Raw genomic sequence first — 26,478 nt, 5'->3', positions numbered from 1 at the left:
GCTCCAAATTATCACTTAAACATATGTTTTTGTTCAGTACGTGAATGGTCCTACTGACTCCACTTGCATTACTTTTGTACATAATGTGCATATCTAAATGTTTTATAGATAAGAGCCCAGAAGTAAAGCAGAGATATCTCCCCCGAGATTTGGTATGGTATTTTCCATACATACTTAGGCCCAAAATTTCACAGCCTAAATCTCATACAAGTTCTTGAGGGTTTTCTATTTACTGTCTTCAGCCTTTTGTAATACCTAGCTAACAGAAAACATTAAGCACAAAAGTCTAAGTGCAATGCAGGTTGTTTGACTACAGGGCTCATGCATCCTGGGGACATGTAGCTGAAAATCACACTTAACTTGCGTATTACCATTTTCCCAAAAGGTCCAATCAGAATAAGGCATTCATTGAACGAAAGATAGTAAACTATCATACGCACACATGGCTACTTCCTCAAGGAGCTAACAGTTCAGAGAACCTGCATCTGCAAACACATGATGGATATAGCAAACTCAGCTTTAAAGATTTAAGGAGCAGTACGAGTTTGCAGGAATGAGGCCTGTGATAAGTGTTAAGAAGGATATGCAAATTAAATGTAATTTGGAAGCTTTAATGTATTTGCTGTTGAAGTGCCAATTTAACTATGCACAGCACCGCAGATGACCCTGAGAAAAAGGTGTTCTGAACATTTCGTGGCATGGCCAAAACAGTCAATGGCGTCACCGCCAGCTGTGCGTTTTCCAGAGGGTTGGAGTGCTGAGCTGCTGCTGCTGCCACTGCCAAGGGGAGACGTGGAGTATGTGAATGGCAGCTACTGCTTGGGCTGAGGCTGTCTCTCCTCATGCGTCGCAGTGGCTGTGCACTACTCCCAATTTTGCAGCAGGAGCTGCAAAGCCTGGCTTCCTAGAAACGTTCCTCTTCCCCTTTCTCTCCCCTTTTAAGCATCCTCAGTCTGCCTTTACAACTGTCTTCCTTGTGAAAAAAGCAGTACGGCCCTGGGCTTCCTCATCTTTCTTGATACCAAAGGTAAATTTTGCCTATGCTGAGAAGCCTTGAGCTAATTCTGCTTTTAGACACCAAAGAAGTTTTAAATAGGCTGTGCCCTGAAGCCCACTGAAGTCAACCAAGATGTTTCCATTAGAACCACAGTGGACCTCAGCTAGTCCTTTGGGGGCCATTCTGGAGGTAAGGGTCTCGTAATGGATGGCAATAGCCAAACTTTCATCCTGCTTTAGTGTCTAAGTTTGCACAGCATTAACAACCCTAACAGATAACTGAGGCAAGGCTTAGAAATGGTGAAGTTCACTGAAAATGTCATGCCACGTTCTCATCTTAATCATGCTTAAAGAATGTAAAATCTGCAACCAAGTACCCAAACAAAAAAGCATCTAAGGAAAATACTCATCTGCAAGCTGCTCTAAATTACTATAATTTTTCACAGCTTTTAACTGATGTTTTTGTAGATAATCCTAAATCCTATTCAGAAAATTTTTTGTATTACCATGAAGCAAAATATATATGGCCATAAGAAAAAAAATACCCAGCCTATTTGAATTTCTTTCATCTATTGAAAAAGAAGTAAATATATCTAATGCATGAATTGTTTTAGGTTACCAAAATATATCATTTTACCCATCAGTTTATGTTGTAAAACAACATTTAATTTGCTCCCATGGTTAACGATCCTTATGAATGAATAAAATGAGGGCAAACTTTCTTTGCTTCTACAGCAGCCACTTTGTTGTTCTCTTTTATTTTTACATTCTCAATAGTAAAAAAGTTTCATGAGTTTGTTTTTTCATGCTATGCTAGAGATCGTTTTAATGTCTATTACATGTGACAGTCTACTATGAGCAACTGAGAGCAGTCTTCTGCACAGGCTGTAATAAGCTATTAGCAATTATGCACTCATTTCAAAAATCATGAAACTTACTTTAAAATATTCTTTAAAATACTGTACTTTGACATATCTATAGAATATTTCTACTCAGGTTGTCATAATCTGCATAGGAAGGTGGTCAACTAAAAATACACAAACATTACTTATGCTCTATCTTGCATCACAGATATTTTCTCTGCTTTGTGTTCTGAGCCACTAGATAGTATACTCCACTCAACTGGAACTTAGCCCATAGTAAGTATAAGGGATAAGATCATATTTAAATATCAAAAGGCCATGTATACAATCTACTATTTCTTATATAAATAAAAAATTCATTTTAAAAAAGGTCTTTTAGTTTTACATGAGTCTAAACTTTGTAATGGGAATTGATCTTGGACAAGAAGGTAGTGTGAAGAAATGCTACAATCTGAAATGAGAGGTGGCCCAGCTCTGGTCACTAAGAAGTCCTTCTTGTCAATGTGTATAAGGATCTGAAGGGAGAGTGTAAAGAGGATGGGGCCAGACTCTTTTCTGTGGTGCCCAGTGATAGGACAAGAGGCAACAGGCACAAACTGAAACACAGGAAGTTCTGTCCAAACATGAGGAAAAAATTCTGTACTGTGAGGGTGACCGAGCACTGGAGCAGGTTGCCCAGAGAGGTTGTGGAGTCTCCATCCTTGGAGATATTCAGAAGCCATCTAGACACAATCCTTGGGAACGTGCTCTAGGTGACCCTGCTTGAGCAGGGGGGGTGGACTAGATGGTCTAAAGAGGTTCTTTCCAACCTCAACCACTCTGTAATTCTGACTCTAGGGTAGATAGCTACAGTATTTCACTCACTTCCACTTGCGTGTATTCTTCAATCTTCAAATAATAGTCTCAGTGAAGGGAGTTTCTAACAGTTTTTCTGATTTTTTTCTACCTCAGCTCTCCGTTCTGACTTCCATCCTGGCCTCAGCCTTGTCTGGAGCACAGAGTAGCCCACTTCTCTTGATTTTAGCACAGCTCTCAAGCCTGCTTTCTACCATCTCCTCAGCAGCTTGTAACACCAGCAACATAATAGAGTGAAGCAGTACTCCTCCTCCACTTAAAGGCTGCAGAGGCTGGATGGAAATTTCCAAAGAGATGTTTTATGTCTGTACTTAAAACTTTTGAAGCCTGTTAGGAAAATGCAGGCTTTAGCCATGACTCAGTGTTCCTACCCTACCCACGGTGCTCAGTGAGCATTGGCACTGACACTTCTGTGCCCATGGCACATTTTGTGCAGGGAGGTTTTTGTTTGCATTGCTACTCATGAACTTATCCATAACGTTTTTCTCCCTACTGCATCTCTAATAAATGCACAAGAGGGTCTGGGGTCTGATCGTGTTTCAACACAGTCTCACCATGAAGCCACGGCATGGTCCTTTTTTAACTTTAATGTTGGCAATCCAGCATTGCCACAACACAACGCAAAAGAACAGTTTCTCCAAAGGGCCCTCTAGCTAGTTTTTCCTGAGGGGCTAGGTTTCTTCAGGCTGAACCACCACACTGAAGGCAGGGCTTGCCCAGAAGGCACTGTGCTTGGTAATGCTCTGTATAGGTTTAGCCCGCCCCCGAGTTAGAGGGCACAAGGCCTTCACAAGGGATGTCACTCACAAGGGCGCAGCTCTGACAAGGGCTCCATCCAGCTCGACACCGCTGCTCCTACCGTGGCGTCTCAAGCAGCAGCTCTCCGCGCTGCCAACACACGAGGCTGGGGGGTGCGAGGCGACACAGCAGAACACCACAGTGACAACGGCCAGGAGCGGACTCGATAGGGAAGGAGGTGAGGACCGAGCGGCCAGCACCCCCGCCCCAGCCTGCAGCCCGCCGCGGCGGCTCCCTGGCGGGCCAGGGCTGCTGTGCCCAGCGCGCCGCAGCAAACCTTTCCCCCACGCACCCGCCCCCGCGGCTGGCGCGACGGCCGCGGGGGGGAAGGAGGGGCGGCGACACCTCCCCCCGCGCTGCGCCGGGCCGCGTCTCAACGGCCACAACGGCCGCTCTCGTGCCGCGTCGCGCCCGCGTGACACCCCTCCCTCCCCCGCCCCCCTCCACGCCCTCTGTCGGCTTCCGGCCGCGGGAGGCGCAATGCGGAAGGGACAGCGAGGCCGGAGCGGAAGTGAGGTGCCGCCGGCTCCCGCGGCACGGAGCGGAGGGGAGCGGAGAGGAGTGGGCGGCGGCAGCGGGTGACGCGGCCGGTGAGGGGGGCGCTGGGTCTGCTGCGGTTCGGGGGAGGGGAGTGGGGGGCGCGGCCGTGAGCGCGCGGCGGAGCCGGGCCGGCTGCCGCCGCTGCGGGGAGGGGGCCGCGGGGGCGCCGGCGGTGGCAGACAAAATGGAGGCGGCTCTGTGAGCGCGGCAGCACCGGGGGCCGGCGGGCCACTCCTCGCCTCGCCTCCCTGCGCGGCAGGTGACGGGTGCCCGGCGTTGCGGCTCCCCTTGGCCGGACGGTGGGACCCCGCCGGCGGCGGCAGCGGCTGGTGTGCCCGTCCCTCCCTCCCTCCGGCCAGGGGAGGGGCGGCGGGGCCGGTGGGGGGGAAGGGGGCGGTATGTTCCGTGTCGGAAGCATAAAGTCCACGTCGCTGTCAGCCCCGGTGGTCACCGGCACTGAGCTCCAGTGAAGGAGCAGGGCAGCAGACCTGCTCATGGCTCCCAGCAAAAACCTCCCGTCGTCATGTCTCTTCTCAGTTTAATCCCTTAAAAATTGGCTCCTTGTGTATTTTCTTAGCGCAAGCCCTTAAAATCTGCCTTCTTGTATATAATTTTTTCTTTTTCCTTTTTATTTTAAAGGAAGATCTTACCTTAACGGTTTTTAGGCAGTTTCGCTAGTACAATAATGCAATGTTTCATTCATTGGCAGCTGCAGGGGAGGGTTTAAATCCAAACAAAACCCTGCTTTCATTGTAACAACAACAGCAGGTTAACATTTCTATTTGATCTTTTAAAACCTCTTAACAGCTTTTGTATTTAAACTATGCTGTCCTTGTGTACAAGGTCAGAATCAGTAAAATAGTTCCCCGATTTGAAGCCTGCTCAGGCTTCTGGTCCTCTTCATTCAACATTTGTCTTATGAGTAAGGCAGTTAGGTGTTCGTGGTGACTAGAAGCTAATAGTGTTTTCTGTTTTTGTAAGAAATCATGTTTATTAAATATTGTGAAAGAAATTTTGATTTTCTCAGAGAAGCTTTTAAATAAACCCTCTGGGGTTTATTTATATCTGTGTAAGTACATTTTTGAAACATGGTTATGTTGTCTTTAAATATTCCTTACATACACTTGGAATATGAGATTAAAAAAAAAAGACTCATCAGGTAAAAAGTATGAGTGTGACACCTTTTTTTATGTTAAACCCATACATTCCTCAGGAAAGGATGGAATTCAGACCTGCTTTGCAGAAGGTATCTGGAAACATAAGAAGCTTTCACTAACATTATCTTGTGTTGGACAGGACTGCCCCCGATAAAGGCAAAATGGCTTTCAGTAAAGGATACCGTGTCTATCACAAGCTGGATCCACCTCCATTCAGTGTGATAGTGGAAACCAGAAACAGAGAAGAATGTCTCATGTTTGAATCTGGAGCTGTGGCTGTACTCTGTAAGTTGATATGTTTTGATAGCTACAATGTATAAAGTTGGCCAACTTGATATTTTGTAAGCTGTGTGTTTTTTATTTCTGGAATATAAAGAAGAACAAACTATTCTATTTTCTTACTTGCTAATGGTGAGGCTTCTGCTTTAAATGAAAAGACAGTTTCATATCTTTAACTGTTGAGAGAGAATTTTATGCTTTAACTAAATTTCATCATGAACATGCTTTTTCATGTTTGTGAAATTTTCTTCTGCTAATAAGTTCCAATAACATCTGTTTGTGTGTTTGGTTCAGAACAACTTTCTCTGAATACACGAGAGCTCCGTGAAAAGGAAATTCTATATCTTGTGCTTCATAATAAAATGTTCTATATTCTTAAGTGGTATATCATCTTAATTTCTTTACCTCATTTTGTGTGATGACTTTTTGATGGCTTTTTAATTTTTAGCTTTATTTTCTCCCTGTTTTTTTTTTTTTTAACCTGTCACCAGAGTCTTTGTGTATTAGTTCATCTGGTAATAAAATGCGTAAATATTTGGAGCAAGGTGTTCTGCATTGCAAAGTCATTTTTACATGTTTTCAGTGATAACTGCGTTAAATGTTTCTAATAAATTCTTCTGCTTTAAAATTTTTTTGCAAGTCATTTTAGCATCCTCCTCCAAATCTGAGAAGTGCAGGAGAGAACTATCAAATAGTTAAGGTTTTAAAATGTAGTTTGGTTTGTATTTTTTGGTAAGAAGGTCTGAGCACTTGGTTGCAAAGGGGTTTCCAGGCTTGCATTTGTCCTTTATAGAAGGCTGAGGTACTGTGGATGTATTTTTTGAATCAGTAACTTTTTGATGAATCAATTCTGATGCCCGTTCATGGTTTTCTAGCCTAGCATGCTCAGAAAGTGGGAGACTTGATTCATTGCTTGAAGTCTGAGGGAGCTCAAAGATCAATCTCTCAGGAAGGTGCTTTTGCCTTGAGACTATGAAGTGGGCTGAATAGGGAGTGCCTTCTTAAGAAGGCCTAGCACTATGCTACCGAAAAAATCTAGGGTTCATTAGGCTGAAAGTAGAAAAGTCCCATGGTTAGGTATACACCTGAGAAAGGTAAATCCCAGGGTATGATTCCTACCCAATGACTGGATAAAACACTGGAAATGATTATTACTGCACATAACTTTAACAGTTCTCACAGCAGGGATTGATCATAGAATTCCCTACTTCATGTGTGAGTGCCTAACCCACTGCCCAGCTACTCTTACAAGACTCAGTTAGAAATGTGAGTTCCAAAGAAGAGCGGGATTCAAGCTGCATTTCCTTTCTTCAGTATTTCCTGTTGGCTATTCTAGATGTGAGTGTGCTCCTTGGCTGTGGCATAGTCTTCTCTGAGGCATGTGACTCTCCCTGTGTCCTGTGTAAGGTGCTTAAGAAGTCAGGTTACAGTCATCTGTAGTGGACAGGCTGTTACAAGCAAATGCTCTCTAGCATACAGCTTAACCTGCATCTTAGTTAATATGTGGTTTGAACTAACTAAATAACTGTTAGAGGCCTAGTGATGGGACATATCAGCACAGTTCACATAATGGTGATAACTTCTATGATCATCCAGGTGACAAACATACCTGGTTGTTACTCTGTCTTTTGAGGATTGCTTTTTCCTGTTACAGCTTCTTTTTACTGCTCATCCAGGTAATCTTGTTGACTTTGCCAGCAGTATTTTGAAAGCATTATGTAGTGAGCATTGGGTTGTGAACAAGTGTCCAATCATAAGACTAGTGAACAGTTGTAGTGCAATACATAAGGAAGGGAAGAATGTTTTGAAGAATTGTGGAGAATTGTATTTTAATATGTATTTAGTAATTAGTGTAGATGTTTAAGTTCCTTAGTGAGCAATATGTTGAAAATAACTTATTCCTGAAAGTTAAGCTCAATAAAGAAAGTGAATTAATCATTTCTTGTACTATGACTTACATCACTGAAGGTACCTTGGTCAACATTCTCTAAAAATTCAAAATCTGTAACCATATTGAAGCTCTAGCCCTCTTCTATGCCTCATAGTGTTATCAGGCAGAGGAATCAGAACCCAGAGGAATTTCTCAAGTCTCTCTCCTATACTAGTAATAGCGTATTTGTCCTTGGTATTTTAATTGGCATGTTACAACTTGGTAAATATTCATACTTAGCTATAAGTAATTTTCCTGAATATTGTTTTCAGTAACCTTCACTTGTAAACTGCATCTCTCTTTCCATCTGGTAAATGGGCTCATTTTCCTGATGCATATTAACTTGTGCTCGTTTGCTTTAATTTCTCGTTTGCACATAAACTTTTTAGGCACTGAATCATGTGGGTTTTTTTTCTTTTGTTATGGTTGAAAGATCAATCATCACTCTCAAGTCACCTTGAACTGACAGAAGAAGGATAGAGTCCTCTTGCTCAGAAGTTTTTCTTCTACTTGCTGTTAGCTCCTGAAATATATTCCTTTTAATACGTATTTAAAGGAGCAGAATTATTAGAGCTTGGGGATGTTTTGTAAACTGCTACTTCTCCATCTGTTTAGTCACGTCACAGAAACCTGTCAGAAGATTCTAGACAAGCCTTGGAAACCTCTGGATATTTGTACAAACCTAACTTCAAAGCCAAAGTTAATGAAAGACTGTCCCTTTGGGAAAATTCCCAAAATGTCTGTAAAATTTGTCTGAATAGATAGAGAGGTGGTGAGATCAAGTATGTTCAAATTCCTTGTGGTATCACTGCAGACTATTAAAGACGTGCTATATTTTTTGCTGATCATGGTAATGCTTTTTAGGCTCAAAAAAATCTGGCAATACTCATCTCAAGCTGTTAAGCAATTTTCAAAAGATTTTAATAAATACTGAAGATAAAATGAAGGTGTTTAGCCTTATGCACAATCATAACTTTTAGGTGTATGTAGAATGTGTAACACATTGCGTAAACTAATGAAATACACTTTAGCATTAAAAGTAATTCATATGGTTCAGTTCTGAGAGCCTTAGTGAACTACATCTTTTGGGGTATGCATGTACAGAAATTTGAATTTGAACCAGACTAAGAGAAAGGACTGCTGAAGGCTTACTGATCCTTTAAATGTCATCTTGAAGGAAGTCCATCTGTCACTTTGCGGAGGGAAGGATAACGGTATTAACCTTCATCCTCTCTACTTTCAATGAAGCATTGCAGGATGATTCAGAGGTTTTAATTGAGTCTCTGTATGAAATCCTATACAGATCATATACTGTGTGCTGTTCAGTGCATATTGGTTTTGCACTGAATTTGTTATCCAAGTCAACAAAGTAGAATGGAAGGAAGGAAGAGGGTAGAAGGGATAGTTCATAGTAGTTATTGTTGTGTAACCATTCAGTGTTAAAATGGAAGCAGTCCAAGCTGTTCTTCTGTTGGAAGTGTTTTCTATTCTGCTTGCTTATCTGAAGTACTTCACTTGCCTTTGTATATTTATTACTGCTTTTATCAGCTCAGTATTGGGTTAGCCAAGATACTGAAGTCTGAAGGGATCTTGCCAAAATGCTTCTCCTCAAGGCCTTGTAAAAGCATTTAGTTTCAAATGTCAGCCACTTTATTGCTTCTTTGTTTATAGTATAGTTGCAGGATATCACAGATCTATATTTTTATTTAGCATATAAAGTATACAGTATATTTGTTTTGAAACAGGAGTTGATAGTGAGGTATCTCTACCTTCAAACAGTTCATTGACTGAACAGGAGGGTGTTCTCTCTCCCTGCACCTCTCCAGTGAGTCATAATGAAACGAGTGGGAAGCTGCCTTTACTTCTGTCCCCTGCAGTGAGTAAAGGAGAAGGTTCTGTCATCTGGCAAAACAGTGGGGCCTTAGTGAAGAGAGCTGGAGCTTTGTGCACATCCTTAGACTTCAATCTTGTGTCAAAGCTGAGAAGAGAGCAGGTGTGAACAGGAAGAGGCACGGTGCCCACCTTGAGCTTTCTGTAGAGCTAGATAAAGTAAGAGCTGTTAGGAGACAACTGGATAATAACACATATGTGCAGCAGATACCCTGGAACTGTAGTCAGTTTTAGCAACGCTACTCTATCACCCATGCATACTCCACTTATGAATAAATAAATTATTTTAAAATGAAAATTCTTTAGCACTGCATTCTGGAAAAAAAAGCTGGCAGATATGCTACATTTATCCAAACCGTGAGACTGGATATCATCATTTTGCAAGAGGCTTTAACTTAATATGATGTTGTAGGAAAGCTAGATTCCCAAAAAAGAAACGTACCAACAGATATATTTGCAGAGCACGTGCTCTATGTACATCATTAAGGAAGGTGTATTTGCAACAAGAATTCTTTTCTTCAATGCTGCTTGCTGGAACCACTACTAACCCACCACTGTGTGAAGTCTTTGCTGAAATAATGTTTATCCTGAGTTTTGCGTGGAACTGCATCCCCTTAACAGGGGGAGAAGATTCCCCTCCCCCCCCCCCCAAAAAAAAAAAATCCCTCAAAAATAAACTGCACTACATGGCATTTTTTTGTGATGGACTTATAAATGCTTTCCTGTTTATATACATCTCTGTAGAAAAGTACAACAATATTAAGAGTTAAAACTCTTCAAGTGGTAATCTATCCTCTGGAAAGAGATTTTATGTGAAAGAGGAAAGGTCAAATACAGGCTGTGGTAGAAAAAAATTGTGAATGTATTATGATGAAATATTTCAGTCATCTGAAGCTAATCACATATACCAACATGAAAGGACTAGGATGCAAGGGCAAGCAGCAATTTCACCCTCCCTTGGTTATTACTGTTTTGACAAAGTTTCGTTTTCTGGACTATGCCTTCCCTTTAAACAGTATCTTTAAGATACCTCAGAAGCCCCAGGGAAGCAACATCTATGGTGGCCACTGAGAGCATCCATGTTGGAGGAGGAAGTTGTTGTTGTCTGTCCTGTCATCAAGTGCCTTTCCCCAAATTCTTCCAGAATTTACTTTTTTTTTTTTTCCAAGTCTGCTGTGAGGAAGTTCAGCTGATCACTTCCCAAGCATTTCAGACAAAGTAGAAGATGACATATGCTAGCCTAGCACATTTTGAAAAGTTGAGGTGGTGGTTACAGTAAGAATTTTTCCAGGAGATTGGTGGAGGCAATAATCTTTATCTGAGAGGAGTATAACCTCTTTGAATGGCACGATGGATCTAGAAGAATTTGGTCCACAGTTCTGGAAACATTAGAAGGAAGGTTGCTCACAGCAGAAAGCAAAAACATCCATCAGACTCTTAGGCAGACCAGCTTTACAGCAGTAGTAAAGGCCATTCTATATCTATATCCCTGCCCTTTGTATGAGTTTAAGAAGGGATTTCAGTAGGAACATATTTTCTTTATGCAGTCCCTTTTGAAGTCAGTAAATTTTCCTTCCTATGCTGGCACAAGAGTGATAGTAAAGGTCTTGTTTTAGCCTTATTAGATATCCTGTGAAAAATAGCTTTTGCTAATCATATGTCTGCTAAGAAGCCCAGTTTACAATATTTCTGGAATTACACAGCCATTCATTGTCGAAAAACTAATTATCGTTCCTAATTTTGAGATGGTTTGGTAGCATTTATGCATGCTATCTCCTGTTTAATTTGAAGTTATATAATTGTGCACAGTTTTGCAAATTAATCTGCATAGAACTGATTTGTATAGACAATATTGCGGCAGTAGGCTTTTTCCTGCAAAGTATTTTTTGTACTTTAATTAAGTATTCAGTATTAGAAAAAGATCTTTGTGGGTTACTAGTGCTATTGATTTTTGTTTTCAACTGCAAACGTATAACTGGGCCAAAAAAAAACAAATTTGATGCAAAACAGGTATTCCTAGGCTGTTTTGTAGATCAGCTGTATTTAACGCTTTTATTTCTTGGTTTGTTTTTTGTCCCCTCTTCAATGATATTAGTTAAAATATACATTTTGTAAAGTAATGATAGTAAATTTGCATAGTGTTGAAAAAGTGCATCGAAGTAACTATACCTTTTATTTGCTCATCTGCTACTTTTTTTGTTCCAAACACTAATTTTACTGATGTGTAGTATTTAAATGTAATTGCTATCATCTGGAAGCAAAACCTGATTTTTTTTTCAGTAGATGTGATTTGCTATTTAGGGATTCCTCTCCTCATTCTTAAGATGTCTGTAGATTGTGGTAACATCTAAATGTCTCTGTAGAGTGAATAATATCTCATAATCCAAGCTGTGCAAATAGAATGAAAAAATGCAAAGTAAAAATCAGATGAATTATGACAAATTTAAATAGCTGTCTCCCAGTTTTCTATGCATCTGTAGCTTCACATCATTAAACAAAAAAATACATTGCAAGTAACTCAGAGATGGTCCTTTGGTTGGTTGATTCCTAAATTTAAGTGGTGACTCCACTCTCATAATTGATTTTAGTGTCTCACCTATGTTGTAATATTAAAGTGTTGGCTTTAATTTAAAAACAGGAAGTTTCTTAACTTTCTGAATTTGAGAAAAAGCTCGAAGACCTCAGTCTTTAAAGCTCAAAAACAAGCTGTGTAAAATAATTCATAAAACATTTAGATTTAAACTTTTGAAAGTGTCAGTAGTATGATTTTTTTTTCTCTTCTAGCTTATATGAGAATAGTCTTGTTTCTGAAGGAACTACACACAATTTCAGGAGTATGTCTTATACTCTTCCCATCTCAGTGTCCCACGTTGTAGCTGGGAATTGTTGCTACTAGCTCATCATGTGTCATCATGGCACCTGTGAATCTACCAAGAAGGGAATGGAGTTGTAGAAAGCCTAAATGATAACTTTTAATGTGATCTTACTTTTATAATTCTTGTAAAAATTGTAAAGCTCACTTTTAATTGGAAATTAAGCAGAATACATTTTAAACAAATTGTTGTGAAAATAGGATTTTTAATGGGCTTTCACTTGTGTAACAGCAGAAGGGCTCACATAATCCTTTAAATATAGTTTAATCAGTCACCGTTTACATATGAGTCAGTGATTTAACTTGGAACAGTGAGACATTACAATTTTCAAATACTATAACCTATTAATTTTTAATAAAGATTGACTTGAAGTTACTTTCTTCTTCTTCTCTTGATGCCACAAATGAGGACTGTTGAGTTTCAACAAGAATGCATTAAAAATGCTGTGGGGTTTTTTTTTTTTTGGTACTACTAAATAGCTAATCATTATTTCTGTTTTAGAAATGAATTGACTTGAATCTAATTAGATGTAGTGGCTGAAGCTGCTTTTAGTTTCCTTTCTGCTTGATGTCTCAACTGACAGAACATAATAGAAGAAATACTGCCTCATAATATTTTGTGTACAACTTTATACACAGACACATGTATGCTTGCGTTACGTCTACTGGTTAGTGCCCTTACTATGGGCTTCTATACATTTTAATTTTAAACCTGTTAGTTCCAATGTTCTGTATGAAAGTTGTCATCCCAGCTTCTAATTGCTTTCTTCAGAAGTGCATCTTAACTCATTCTTCCTAGTGAGTGACACAGTTTTATACTTTTTCAGACAGCCTCAATTTTATCTCCTTACTTCCAACTACTTAAAAATGAATAAACAGAAAAGTCTGTTTTTCTAGGAGAAGTAGGTTGATTAATTCCTGGGACTTCGTGTTTTTCTGAGTGTGTACTTAGCTTCATTTTTTTTGAGATATGAAGTTCATAAATCAAAGTCAAAAGTATTCACACGGCTACAGACCAACCTACTGTTCTGAGAAGAGATGTTGCCATTTGCTAAGACTGTTATAGAGGAAATGGACTTGGAAATGGTCTCTCTTCTCCTGTCTGGGTTACCTTAGCCTTGCTGTGGTTTAACTTTTCTAAGCTGCAGTTCATCAAGTTGATAACTTCAGCTGGTCACAGAGGAAACTGGAAGTTGGCTTTGCATGCAGTAGATACAAGATGTTGTAGAGTTTGGTCTCAGCCACATATTTTTGTAATTTCAGGCCCTCTTGCGTATCCAGCTTTATCTGATGACTTTGTGTGCATGCTGAATGAAGTCAGAGAGAGAATATATCTTTGTGGAACTGAGATGAACTTAATTTATCAGTAGAGAAGGAACCCTTAAATGTAATACTTATGAGGAGCATCTGAACAGTTCCAGAGCACATTATTTTGTATACTGTTTGGTACTGAGTGATATGGAAACCCACAAATTTAAGCAGTGTGAGCACCATTATGCCACTTCAGTTTTTATGAGGGGAAAACAGGTCTCTGTACAGTAGGCGCTGGCATGAAGGCTAAGGTGGCAGATGTCGATTTTTAATGAAGTAGCTTTTCATTAGGTTTTTGGTAACTCTAGAAATGGGAAATTTCATGTGCAGTGGCAGTCAGTAATAGATTTCACTCTGAATCTGCTCTCGCTGGAGGATTGCTTTTCTTTTATCATCTGTAAATGGAAAGAATTCCTGTGGCTAGTAGTTATGGAGATACTGGCTCAGGAAGTTCTTGACTTGTAAATGTTTGGAAGCTACCCTGCTTTTGTGCTCTTCCTCAGGTGGGATTTTTTGTTGGTTTTTTTGTTTGTCTTGGGTTTTTTTTTTTTTTTTTTTTTTTTGCATTTTCACCACTGTTAACAAAATACTGAAATTCTGGTCTAAACCACTACAGCCACTTGTATGTTCTTCTAATAGTATTACTGCCTGTTTGTGTCCAGGCCCTGGGGGCACTGCCAGTCCTCGCTGTGCCTGCCCACCCCCAGGCCTTCCCCAGCCCCAGCCGCCCATTTCAGCCCAGGCTGGGGCTGTCAGTCCCTGCCCCACGATGCCACAGCGGTGCTGGGCTTCAGCCTGCCACAGGCCCCCCTAGCCCTGGCCCATGGAGGTGCGTGATGCCCAGGGCTGGGGCTGGCCTCACTGGGTGCCCTGCTGGCACCAGGACCCCTGCCAATACCAGCCCCAGGGAGCCCCTGACAGTTCAAACAGAAGAAAACTGGGGAAGGAGTGCAGTGTAGGTGTGTCCTGGTCCTGATTTCATCTTGGTTGTCACAAAACACGAATAGTTTTCCTCCATGCTGTAGCACTTCTGGTCACAAGAAGTCCTTTAGCATGCGTTATCCTGAAAGCAACTGGAGTACTGATGCAGTTAACAACCCAGAAAACTGCTGCATGGTGTGGGTCTTGTGTTTCTGTGATAACAAAGAGAGCAATGCAGTGCTGTAGAATTTATCATAAATGAGTGTCAGCTGCTGTCTTTTCTGCTGTTGGTGCTAGTTTCGTTGCCACTTTCTTTTTAGCTCAGTTTCTTAAGGAAAAGAGGCTTGTCTGATACAGATTTTTTTTATCCTTTCAACAGTTTTTTACATTGGCCAGTGTCAGTCATCACTGCCTGAGAGTAAACATCTCAAAATTCTTGCATGTTTCATGAACACTGACTACCAGGTTCAAACGGGTGTCCTCAACGAAGGAGAACTTGTACTATGAAATTAACTATTGATGTACCTCATGGGGGGTGGTATGAGCATGTTACAGCTAGGTTGTAGAGGTCAAATGAACAAGCTCCTCCACGTCCAGCTGCCCTGCTACGGGGCTGTTTAGATGTACCTTGCACCAAGAATTGATTTCTGAGAAGGCTGTGGCAGAAATCTGGGCTAGATGAGGACGGGCCAGAGGCAAGGCTGATTAACTGAACTTTCTAGGGGGTGGAACATTTGTCATTTTCTCCTGGGGAGTTTGGCCACCAAATGAGCTGGGAAAAGTGTAGGTTAGCACGAGGCAGTCCACATAAGAGAAAATACTCACGCTCTAACTGCGGAAAAGCTTTGATCCAAGTCCACACTGTATTAGACATAATGGAATTGAATCACATGACGGGAAACCTGGATGCTTTTGGTTGGTGTTTGGTTAAAAGAACAAAACTTGACTAGCCATAGTAAGTTTTATATTTCAATTTTTCATTTGTTTTCCCCACTTTTTGCTGCTTTACTAGCAGTAGCCTTTTTTGCAGATCTGAATCTGCAAACACCGAGCTAATTAATTTATTTTGGGCATTTACTTATTAAGGCTTAGCAAGAATAACAGGCATTCTGTGCAATGGAACAAATAAAATAAATCGACAGAAGACAGAAAAGCTGTTGTTTTGAAATGTCATTAAATGCTGCCAGGCACCCTTAAGAAAAATCCTGCAAAAATACGTTAGTTTGAAACAAAATCTCATCTTCCATTAATGTATTGGAATGTGAAAGCAGAACATGGCAGTTTTCTGGTTACAGAGAGCTGAGTTTAGAGAAACATGTTGACGTTAAATGCTTACTGGGAAGATTGATCGGAAGAACCAGGTTTTGATGTTTGGAAGTTGTTCTTTCCAGGCTAATAGTGATCTAGTTAGGAAGAACATGGTTTGGCAATGCTGACAAAATCACTATCTGTTAATAATGTGTTTAGATTAGCTGTGATTCATAGCACTTAGCATGGATGATGACTTTGGGAAGAATCATGCTGCTATCATTTTTTTTTATCTTCAGCTTCTGGATTGCAGGAATACAGTATATCAGCGTAAATAGTTAAAGAAGCTTTTTAAAAGTGCATTTAATAAAACATTGGCTGAGCTTAGATTTCAGGCTGAAGTTAAGTAATTGCTTCATCTGTATTGAAGGCTTTGATCCACTTCAGTAATAGAACTGGAAAACATTTGAACAGAAGGGATAGACTTGTGCAGAGCTAGAACTATGCTGAGCTTAGGGAATACTCATTAGAAAGTTGCACAATAGCAGTTTCCCCAGAGGATATAGTTAATGCGAAATAGAGCACAGCGGAATGCCAGAGTAATAGGTGTTTCGATTTACACTTTTCTTTATGTCAAGTTGTTAATTTATTTTTTAGTATCGAAGTGAAAATTAACTAATAGGTTATCGTAGAGGGAGAACACGCTGATCTTTAGTGACCCAGAAATCTCTATTCCAGTGGATCTAGTGGCACAGCTGGAATTGTCAGTCTTTGTGCTTCAGTTGCAGTTGCAGTCATGAACAAAAGCTCAGGGCAAGTGGGATCCTGTTTCTGCTCTGCAGCATCCCTGTCAACTGGTTCTGCAGTCTGGCTTGTTCACCTGATGTTTTAAGGGCAGATGAAAGTTTTAAAGTGTACATGAAAATTGATCCCCCTGCTGCATAAATAATGGTAGATATAATTATTTTTTTCTAAAATATTACTAATTTAAACATTTTCAAAAATGTTTATGAGAATTGTGTTTTCCTTTGTCTAAGACATGGCTTTTAAATACTGCTGTCTTGCAGCTATGCAAAAGTTTTGCTTTGCTTGGAATATACCTGAAACTGGTTAAACTACCAGTGTGATAATGCAGTTCAGATATTTGGAAGTAGTACTGCTACTTCATGGTTTTATTCTTGGAGAAAAAGGATAATTTTTTTTGGAACAAAACAGCATCTAACAATACTCTAATTTTAACTAATTACAGAAGAGCATTCTCATGGAAATAATGTACCTGTGTTTTAGGTGCTTTGCATATTAGGAGATGATGAGGTTAAAGATGCCAATTTTCTGCTTTAATACCACTTAGGGTTTTTGCAAGTCCATGCAAGAAGCATGATGCTACTTTGTCATAAAATCAAATATTCCTTTTCCATTATAAAATTATGTATGTTAATACGTTTTGGTTTCTTTCCAGGAATTTCACATCAGCACTATTGTAGTCTCTTTGATTTTCAGTTTAGAGTGGGCTCATTTTTCCTGATATAGTGTACAGTCTTTTCCATCACAAGCTGCTCTCTTTTCTCTCATAGCATCCGCAGAGAAAGATACAATCAAGAGTACCTACTCCAAAGTAATGGATGCATATGGGCTCTTGGGTGTACTAAGACTAAACCTTGGTGAGTAAACTGTTTAAAATTTTAATTTTTAAATTGTGAAAGAAAATACTGGTGCTCCTATAAAACTGCACAGCATAGAATCTTCAGACAGGAACTGTGTTCCTTTCTTATTTTTATTTTTCATCTTTGTAGAGTAACTTGCAAGTTTGGAGCACTGCCAGAAATGTGGGCGTAGACAAAAATAACTTCCATTTTCACAATCTCCATTATTTTCAGCAGGGTTTCTTCTATTTGTATTTCCTTACTTTTGTAGCATTTGAAAATGGCTTCTTGGTGTTTGTTTTGTTTGCACCTATTTTGGCCAAATTGGGGTCAGGTCGTGGGCATTTAAGAATATAAATACATCAACTCCACCAAGATTTACTCTGTTACCTGTGCCTTTTCTGGTTTTACAGGAGACACATTGTTACATTATCTGGTTCTAGTAACTGGATGTATGTCTGTGGGAAAGATTCAAGATTCTGAAGTTTTTCGAGTTACTTCTACCGAATTCATATCATTACGAACTGATCCAGCAGATGAAGATCGTATTTCAGAAGTGCGCAAAGTTTTGAACTCGGGAAACTTTTATTTTGCATGGTCTGCAACTGGTGTCAGTTTAGATCTTAGTCTCAATGCTCACCGCAGCATGCAAGAGCACACCACTGACAATAGGTTTTTCTGGTGAGTTCATGATGTGTTTTTATCAGACATGATATAAAATATTATGTGCCTGTGCAAACTAATCTATGGCAAGTTTTGATCCTTGTCTTCATCAGCTGTTAAATGTACATCATAGTCCCACAAATGTTGATTAGCTAGAATTGCATTTTTATAACTCCAAGGATTATTTTGTCTAAGGATTTGATCTAAGGCTTATTTTATCTAAGAAAAAAATTGATTGTAATTGTATAACATTTTCAGGACCACTTGGAGTTTCTTTATTGGAAGAAACAGACTTTTACTGCTCGTGATATACTTTGATCTGAACAGTCATCATAATGTTGTATTTCAGCTTTTGTGTCTCTTAATTCTGCATAAAATGTGTGGAATTTTTAAAAGAAATTAGTGTAGTATTGCAGTTGTAAAGGAAATTTTAATCATCTGAGCATTCTGGATTCTGAAACAGTGTGGTGTTTATATGTAATTTTCAAATAGGTTCTCTAACATATCAAAAGACTTAAAGTTTTATTGCACAGGTAATTACACTATCTCTTTACAAAATATTTTTGAATAAAGTATAGCTTTTCACACAGAGAATTCTTGGTAAAAGAAATACTACTGTTTCGCCAATAGGCAGCATAGTTAATGCATACTGTCATTTAGGAAAGGTGAACAAATCCTGCTCCTATGTTGTCAGCCTTTGTTAAAAACCTAGTATTTGTCTGTGACCCTTGGGAAGGTTTGAAGGCTTGAGAGTATGTTCCTTGAACAGGTGAAAAGCTACCAGTGTCCCTCTCTGCTGTTCAATATACAGGACACCAAAACTGCTCTGGTATACATATGCGTTGACTGTTTGCCACTATTTTGATCAGATAGGGAGTAGGCTTAGATTGCTATAGAAGACTTAGTATGTATATCAAGACAGAAAAGAAGCTCTGGTCTTCAGAGACACTTCTGCTGTGATGTGAATTTGGAGGAGTTCTGGCTAAAAACTTAACTATTTGCCTCTCTCTTTGCCTCTGGAAAAAGACCGGACTCCATTGATGGATCTATTTCAAGGCTTAAAGTGATGATGCCTGCTGATCATATTCAGATCAGCTGGGCCTTACGTTTTGTCCCATGTCCTAAAACTTTAAGTTACCTGGCTTTTGTTCAGAAAGGATCAGTCCTAACACACAGTAGATGGAGGAGGTAGATGAAGTGTCCCAGATTCCAAGATGGAGACATGTAAACACTAAATGTCAATAACAGAAAGTATTCAGCTTAGGCATTTCAGTAATCTTGCTTGGGCTTTTTCTGTAGAAAAGTCCCATTCTCAGATTGCCCAGGGAAGAATACTGTTTGCTTTCTCAGTCTCGGATGGTAATGTATCTGTGCACTTTTCTGTAAAATTAATGCATACTTGATCCACAGGATTTAAAATTTCATTAATGAATATATTTAAAGCAGATGAGGTGTTTGGTAAGTTGCAGATGCATTTTTTTTTTAAATCAGAAGTTTAGAATGAATAGGCCAAGATCAAAATTAATACCTTCAACTGTTAGATTAAATATGCTATTTGCAGTTATGATAGAATTCTGTGGACAGTGATAAAACCAGGTGTCTTGCTGGAGTTTGCTTTTCTTTGCTATACAGAAAACTTTACTTCCTGTTTAAATAAATGAATGTTTCCATGGAAGATCAGAAGCCAAGCAAGAAGTAGAGTGAGTTTAAAAAAATCTCATGAAACCCAAACTTTAATCTTTCTTACTTACTACAGTGTTAATTGGTGCAACTTAATACACAGGTATATCCAGTTTATGGATCTTTCTTTCATTTGAGCAGTGATTGGTATTAGAATAGTTTATATGAAGTATGTAGTGTACCAGCACTTAACCATGAAGCTGATATTTACAGAAAATTGAAAATCAGTTGGTTATGAATGCATTCCTGGAAGCTTGTCTGTGCAAGAGGAGTCACCAATACGTTTTGGTGACATGTAATAGTAAAAAAATCAGTGTGTCTTCGCAAGAATTTTTTTTCTAGATTTCTTTTCAGTTGGCGTGTTGTGAAATTGAGCCTGTCCATCACAAGAAGTAACCCCATAATTGGAATTCTGGCTTTATTTTCCTAGAGTGTGTAATCTTTGGCTTCTGAAAGCAAGACTGAGTGGAAAAATATAAACAAACTTGGAGTATTGCTTTTTGCTGGGTAAAGAACAAGAGTCCATATGGTTTTTTTTTTTTTTTAAGATCATTAAAATTCATTGCTACACCCCATATTCTCACTATGCAAACTATCCTATTTTCTTGTAAACTATGCTATTTTAAATATGTTTAAATAAGAGTTTTGTCATAAAACACACCATGATGTGGATATTTTCCTTTTCTTATTTGTAGTAGTGGGTATAAGAAGTTAGCAGCTAGCTTGATAAGCTGTGCTTTATTTCCTTCAAATAATTTTTTTGTTTGTTTTTCCTGACAGGAACCAATCACTGCATTTACATCTGAAGCACTATGGTGTGAGTTGTGATGACTGGTTACTACGTCTCATGTGTGGAGGAGTGGAGATAAGGACAATTTATGCAGCTCACAAGCAGGCAAAGGCTTGTCTTATTTCACGACTAAGCTGTGAACGGGCTGGGACCAGGTTTAATGTCCGGGGAACAAATGATGATGGTCATGTTGCTAATTTTGTTGAAACAGAGCAGGTATGTTACACTAGAGTTCACATTGCTTGGCTGATAAACTTAATATAAACAGGAGTGTGCGGATAGTTTTTTGCCCTAAATCAACAGGTCACAGGTCTTATCCATAACCAACATATATTGGAATAGTTTCTTTGCTGCTAAATAAAGAATGTAAGTAGGTTATGTAATTTGATCATCTTGGTTTGCCGTGTTACTTAGGATAAGGGCACAAATGGGTCTGAGTTATAGTAGCTTAACAAGTTGATATCTATCAGCTGAAATGCTGTAGGTGACTGTTTTTGTTTTTAGCCTGAGCTGTAGGTGACTGCGTACTCCTTTTAGCCTAAGCTTATTGTAAGTAAAAGACCTTAGAAACATAAGCAAAAGAGATTTTGGCTGATGCATATTGCCTTGCAGTTGGGGCAAGCTAAGAGCATTCCTATGGTTACTTAATATGGCTAAGCTGAAAGGTAGTTTTTAAAGCCAGTGCAATTCCGCTGCATTTGATTGTATATCCTTGCCCTTACTATACAGAAATGCAAGAAGCTATTAATTGTTCTTTGCTGCCCTTTCTTTGCTCACTTCTTACCATAACATTGTTATCAAGATGTTGTTCCTGCAGCTGTATTCTTGCAAGTAGGTATGGTTGGATGACTAATTGACTCTGTGCAAAGCCTAGTTGCCTTCAGTAGGGCAGCTTATCCAGGTAGGGGGCTGCTTGTATACATAAAATTTCAGGAGTCTAGACAGCACACTGTCGTTATGGTTTCTCTATCCAAGTTTCCTGTCAGGCTAACGTTATTAGATGCCTGTGACGTATCATCCCCCTTAAAGTTTCTTTTCCTGTATACCTAATAGGCAGCTGTATTTTGGATTCTGGTAAACAAAATCTGTGCATACGTTCTGGGTAGGCTGCATTGTTATTTTCTGCGCATTGGTCCCTTTTGTGTACGTCTCAGGCATAGGCCCTGTTAATCCCTTCACACGATCAGCTCACTTCTTTCTTGTCTCCTTCAGTCTTCCATTTCTCAAGCTGTGTCACTAATATCAACATTTTGGATAATTTCTATTTACAATTTAACTGTCCTGGGGCTTGTGATATAAGAAGCAGATGGTCTATAGGAAGGTCTTGCCAAGTTTTTAAAAAGTTATTAGCACAGAAGCCATTCAGGCCCAAATAATAAAGACTTGCAGCACTTTTCTTGGACCTAATGAATCACGATTCCTTGGCGGGGGGGGAGGGGAAGGGAGTGTAAGGAAGAGAACAGGTATTTTAGTTTGTACTGTGGAATATGGAATGTGTAAATATTATTGTATTTACTGTATGTTTAGCTAAGGTTAAAAAACCTAAAACCTTGTTTCACTCTCTGATACATATTAAGAGTATGGGTCTTCTTTTTTTTCTCTGCAGGTGATATTTTTAGATGATTCTGTGTCATCTTTCATACAGATTCGAGGATCTGTTCCATTATTTTGGGAACAGCCAGGCCTGCAGGTAAGTAAGATATAGATGTAAATATACATATAATTCTTATTTGTGGTTCTTAAATGTCTTACTGTAGCCTTTAGACTCTTTTGCACTGTAACCTATCTGGATGAGATTGTCCTTTGGGAGCAAGCTGGTCCTATTGTTAACTCACCAGGCCTGCTACTCTTGAATGCTATTTTGTCCAACAATTAAACGTGCTCTCTGTCCATTACTTCTGGGTGTTTTGTCTTAGAATTTCTGAGTTTTTCCTGTTTTAATCTAAATTGCAGCCTTAATTTAAGGGCACCCAAGGAGACTGGTTTCTTTTGAATTGTTCTTGAGTATGAGTCTGTTGAAGAAGTCAATATGGATCAGTCGATAAGCAAAAGTAACTAATATAATTACATCCCAGTTTTCTTGGAAGGGGGATTATGTCAGCATCTACTACCATTAAAAAAGAGTTTGAAAAGTTCATACCTCACACTGACTTTAGGTTCTTTAAACTAGACATACAAGCATATTGCAATAGAACCACTGAAGCTTTTACATATCTTTTGCCAAAAACATGAAATAATTAGATTGCATGACTAAATATATTAAATCAAAAAAGTATTTTTCAGAAAAAGGAAGAAGAATTTAAGTAAAGCCAATAAAAAGAGTGCACACTATAGGAAGCAAAATAGATTTGGGGGGTTTCATTTAGGAAGCGAAATGAATTTTTAGTCACATTTAGGATTAATAGAGATCTTTAAAGAGCAATTAGTTGAAGGAGTGAAGACCACTAATTTAATGTAATCTTAATGTCATAGGTGGGATCTCATCGTGTCAGAATGTCAAGGGGTTTTGAGGCGAATGCACCGGCTTTTGACAGGTGAAGTGATGTCTTGAATTTTGTTGATGCACTGTAAATCACTGATAAGTGATGTCTCTGTGTGATAGAATATATTGTTCCAAACAGGAGGCTTTTCATATGCAAAAGTATGATTCAGCATAGCAGAGAACTACCTGGGCAGTTTTTGCAAAGTTCTACAGGATTGCTTGTGCTCTTGAATGTTTTGCTGAAAAGTTTGAAGAAAATTTAAAATACTTTGCTAAACTGAGAACAAAAATTGTAATACGTTTACATCAGATAATCTGTGTTTGTCAACTGCTGTCTGTTTAAAATTAAAATTTATATTTTGATTTCATGCCTGCCACAACACACTTTAACTTCACAATCGTGTGCTTTTAACTAAATGTATTTTGTTAAGCAGCATTTTTGGTGCTATTCTCCTAATTAAGTAGCAGTCAATTGTTGTATGCCATTATTCAGTTATGTTGGTTTGTTTGGCGTGACATAATCTTTAGTATCTCAGTCAGTGTTCCAGGTGTTCATGTTAATTTTCTCTATGCCAGAATATGAGTGTGGAATTTTTTCTTCTGTTAACAGGCATTTCAGAACACTTAAAAATTTATATGGCAAGCAAATTATTGTAAATTTACTTGGGGCAAAGGAAGGGGAGCACATGCTAAGCAAAGCTTTCCAGGTAATTATGACAATTCTCACGCTGTGCATATGTTTGGAATTTGCCTGTTCATTCTGAAGCTTTTATATAACCTTCAAAAATGAAACAGATATGCTATGCCCTGGAGCAACTACTGCTTGTAGTTAAAATTGTATTTATCGTTAAAGCAATGCTTTAGTTGCATAACACAAAATGAATTTTTAAAAGCTGTATTTACAATTGATCTTTGGTTATTTTCATCTTGGTTAGTTTACTGAAAAATTTTAACAGCAACATAGGCACTGTTGAAAATTTTTCAGTTATTTTCATATTTCATACTTATTACTGGCTTATTTATAAAGGAAATAGTGTTTGCTCTGTAACACTGGTGAGTAGATAAATGATATTTGTGCTATTTAATACCGTGGGTTGTTTTTTTTTTTTAAACTTTCCTTTGGAATTCCTGGATGTATTCCTTAGTATTAAAAAAAAAAAATCACAAATGAATTCATCAGTTTACACTTAAAAGCTGCTTCATGATTAAATTGAAATGCTTGTTCAGATGCTGTTAACTATAACCGGCCATTTTCACAAACTCTTCCTAGACGGGTTAAAAATAACTGTCCTATTGTAGCGCATGCTGACAATTTAAAAGTTCCATTTGAAACCAGTGAACATGTCAGTAGTTGTGTTGTTTCCCTTTCCCTTTTTCCCTTTCCCGACATGATTGCTCCCAGATGTTTATTAATGACCAGTATAGCTCACAACTCTACCAAGAGAGACTGTGTGAGCGCTTCAAGATTTTTCAGGGAATATTAGGGGAAATTTTGCTCAAACCATCCTCTACGGCAACCTAAATAATTTGGCTTTGTAGTAGTTTATGGCACATTTACTCAGTCCCCAATGCTGGCAGGTATGTCTTAGATGGTGACTGTTGGTGAAGGGGATCTTCAACTCATACAGCTCTTTGCAAAGTGAAGCATTTTGTCAATGGAAGAAGTTGTCCTATAAATACTGTCTTGGTAAGCTTAGTATAGTAGGGAAAAAAATATTTTGATTGTGTCAAGAAAAGAAAAAACACAGGTAAAGTATTAATCAGTTTTTGGTGTTAAAATGATTTTTTGAACTGTAGTGATACGAATGATTTAATTTTTACTAAGAGAAAAAGCATGTAATAATCAAGATCACTAATAAAATCACTTTAAAAATATTTGTAGCATCTTATTTTACTCTAAATTATTCATCTATTGGTTATATTTATACCTTTTTCCTCTCTTTTTATATTATCAGAGCCACTTGAAAGCATCTGAACATTCAGCTGATATCAAAATGGTGAATTTTGACTATCATCAAATGGTTAAAGGTGGAAAGGCAGAAAAATTGCACAGTGTGCTTAAACCACAAGTCCAGAAATTCTTAGAATGTGGATTTTTTTATTTTGATGGAAAGGAAGTTAAAAGGTTGGTTTGTATAACTTCTGTGACTTCCTTAAATTAAATAATGATTCTGTGGTGTTTTTTAACCCTTAACAAGGAGATAAGAGAAAAAAACTCTTCCAGTTTTTTCTGTTAATGTATTTTTTTATTGCATCCCAGATGATGCTCAGCAACTGAAATGCAGATCACTTATCATTTTGCTCTATTTAAATTTTGCTGTGTTTTGGATGTACTCTGAAAATCTTCTTGTAAGATGTCTCGACATTGATGCAGTTTCTGGTCCCTTGAACTTACTGTTTTGGCGAAAATGGGCAATTTCCCTTGTTGTTGGGTACACCCACATGGGATAGAAGAATGAATTATTTTGTCCCTCTTCCTGTCTAACCTCATACATATTTTCCATGGTGATGGAGCATACCATTTTCTGTTGTATTCTATTGTGTCGTAAATGTTGACGTTCAGCACAATCAGTTTTCCTAAATTTTTTGGCCCCTGGTTTCCCCATTTGACAGATACAGCTCTTTGCAAAATATGAATGATTTTCAGTAGTGTTATGTGTTAAAAGCTACAGTAATGAATAGTAATACCTGAAAAGTGTAAGATTTCCATCAAATGTAGATGGTTTCCAGAGGCTCTAAAATAAAGATTTTTGTCATTGAAGAGAATTGGAATTAGACAGGGAATCATCTTAATGGGATATATACGCAAAAAAATGTGTGTTGAAGTGCCCTGGTGCAAAAATAAACAGCTGTTCAGTAGCCTTGCAGACACGATTTACTTCTTAATTTTGATCAGCAGTCTGCACTTTCTGTAATTCATATAAAAAGTATTGCCAAAGTAACTACTTATTGTGATACAACTAGTGGTGGAAGACAAGACAAACGCAGTTGAGAGAGATGCATTTTTAGCAGCTGATATATGCTTTAAGTCACACAATTCCAACTGTACAAAAATATTTTTAGTTCTAACTTTTATTAGAGAAAAAAATTTTGCGTATTACTTTCAGAAGTATCAAGATTAGAGACAGACATTAACCAATGCTGTTGCAATTGTAAATTAACTTGATACTAGAATTTTGAGGCTCTGTAACTGCTGTCATAGCTGGGAGGCGTGTTTTGCAATCTGTTCTGTATTGCCTGGTCCTGCTTTATTGTACTTCTGTCCTCATTTTCCCCCATCCCTCTTTCTAGAGCAAAGACTCTGTTCACCTCACCAGGGAGAGGGAAGCAAACCTGCAAATAGGCAACATCGCTGCTCTTCTCCCTCTTGTGCTCTTCCTCCTTTAAGCTAATGCCCGAGCAAAGGTGCTGAGTCAGGTTTTCCATAAGGAAGAGAATTGCTGAGCGGCGGGATTGTGCCAGGGCCCAGCTTCCACTTCTGATGGAGTGGGAGAGGAGGAGAGGGCTCCAGTTCCTCTCTGTGCGCTAGCCTGTGCCATGGGCTTGAATCCCCCAGGGGC

General features: G+C 38.8%; 1 protein-coding gene across 7 annotated transcripts in view; it reads left to right on the top strand.

Moving 5' to 3' along the window:
* The first annotated feature begins 3,469 nt into the window (after positions 1 to 3,469).
* SYNJ1 (synaptojanin 1) overlaps positions 3,470 to 26,478 on the top strand; it is a 69,654-nt gene continuing 46,645 nt past the window's right edge. For 3 of the 7 annotated variants that reach the window (XM_064524255.1, XM_064524241.1, XM_064524245.1), the window contains exons 1-9: positions 3,955 to 4,102; positions 5,349 to 5,494; positions 17,235 to 17,321; positions 17,717 to 17,984; positions 20,427 to 20,652; positions 22,043 to 22,126; positions 22,909 to 22,970; positions 23,529 to 23,625; positions 24,874 to 25,043. In XM_064524255.1, coding sequence (XP_064380325.1) covers positions 5,371 to 5,494; positions 17,235 to 17,321; positions 17,717 to 17,984; positions 20,427 to 20,652; positions 22,043 to 22,126; positions 22,909 to 22,970; positions 23,529 to 23,625; positions 24,874 to 25,043 — 1,118 coding nt within the window. In that variant the 5' untranslated portion in view covers positions 3,955 to 4,102; positions 5,349 to 5,370. Of the gene's footprint in view, positions 3,691 to 3,954; positions 4,103 to 5,348; positions 5,495 to 17,234; positions 17,322 to 17,716; positions 17,985 to 20,426; positions 20,653 to 22,042; positions 22,127 to 22,908; positions 22,971 to 23,528; positions 23,626 to 24,873; positions 25,044 to 26,478 lie in introns of those variants that run through there. The other 4 variants (XM_064524234.1, XM_064524256.1, XM_064524238.1 and 1 more) reach the window with 4 other exon arrangements.

The sequence above is a fragment of the Dromaius novaehollandiae genome, chromosome 1 (assembly GCF_036370855.1).
Source record: "Dromaius novaehollandiae isolate bDroNov1 chromosome 1, bDroNov1.hap1, whole genome shotgun sequence".
Classification (NCBI taxonomy): Eukaryota; Metazoa; Chordata; class Aves; order Casuariiformes; family Dromaiidae; genus Dromaius; species Dromaius novaehollandiae.
Note: the sequence above shows the minus strand (reverse complement) of the source record. Positions and strands in the feature narration are given on the sequence as shown.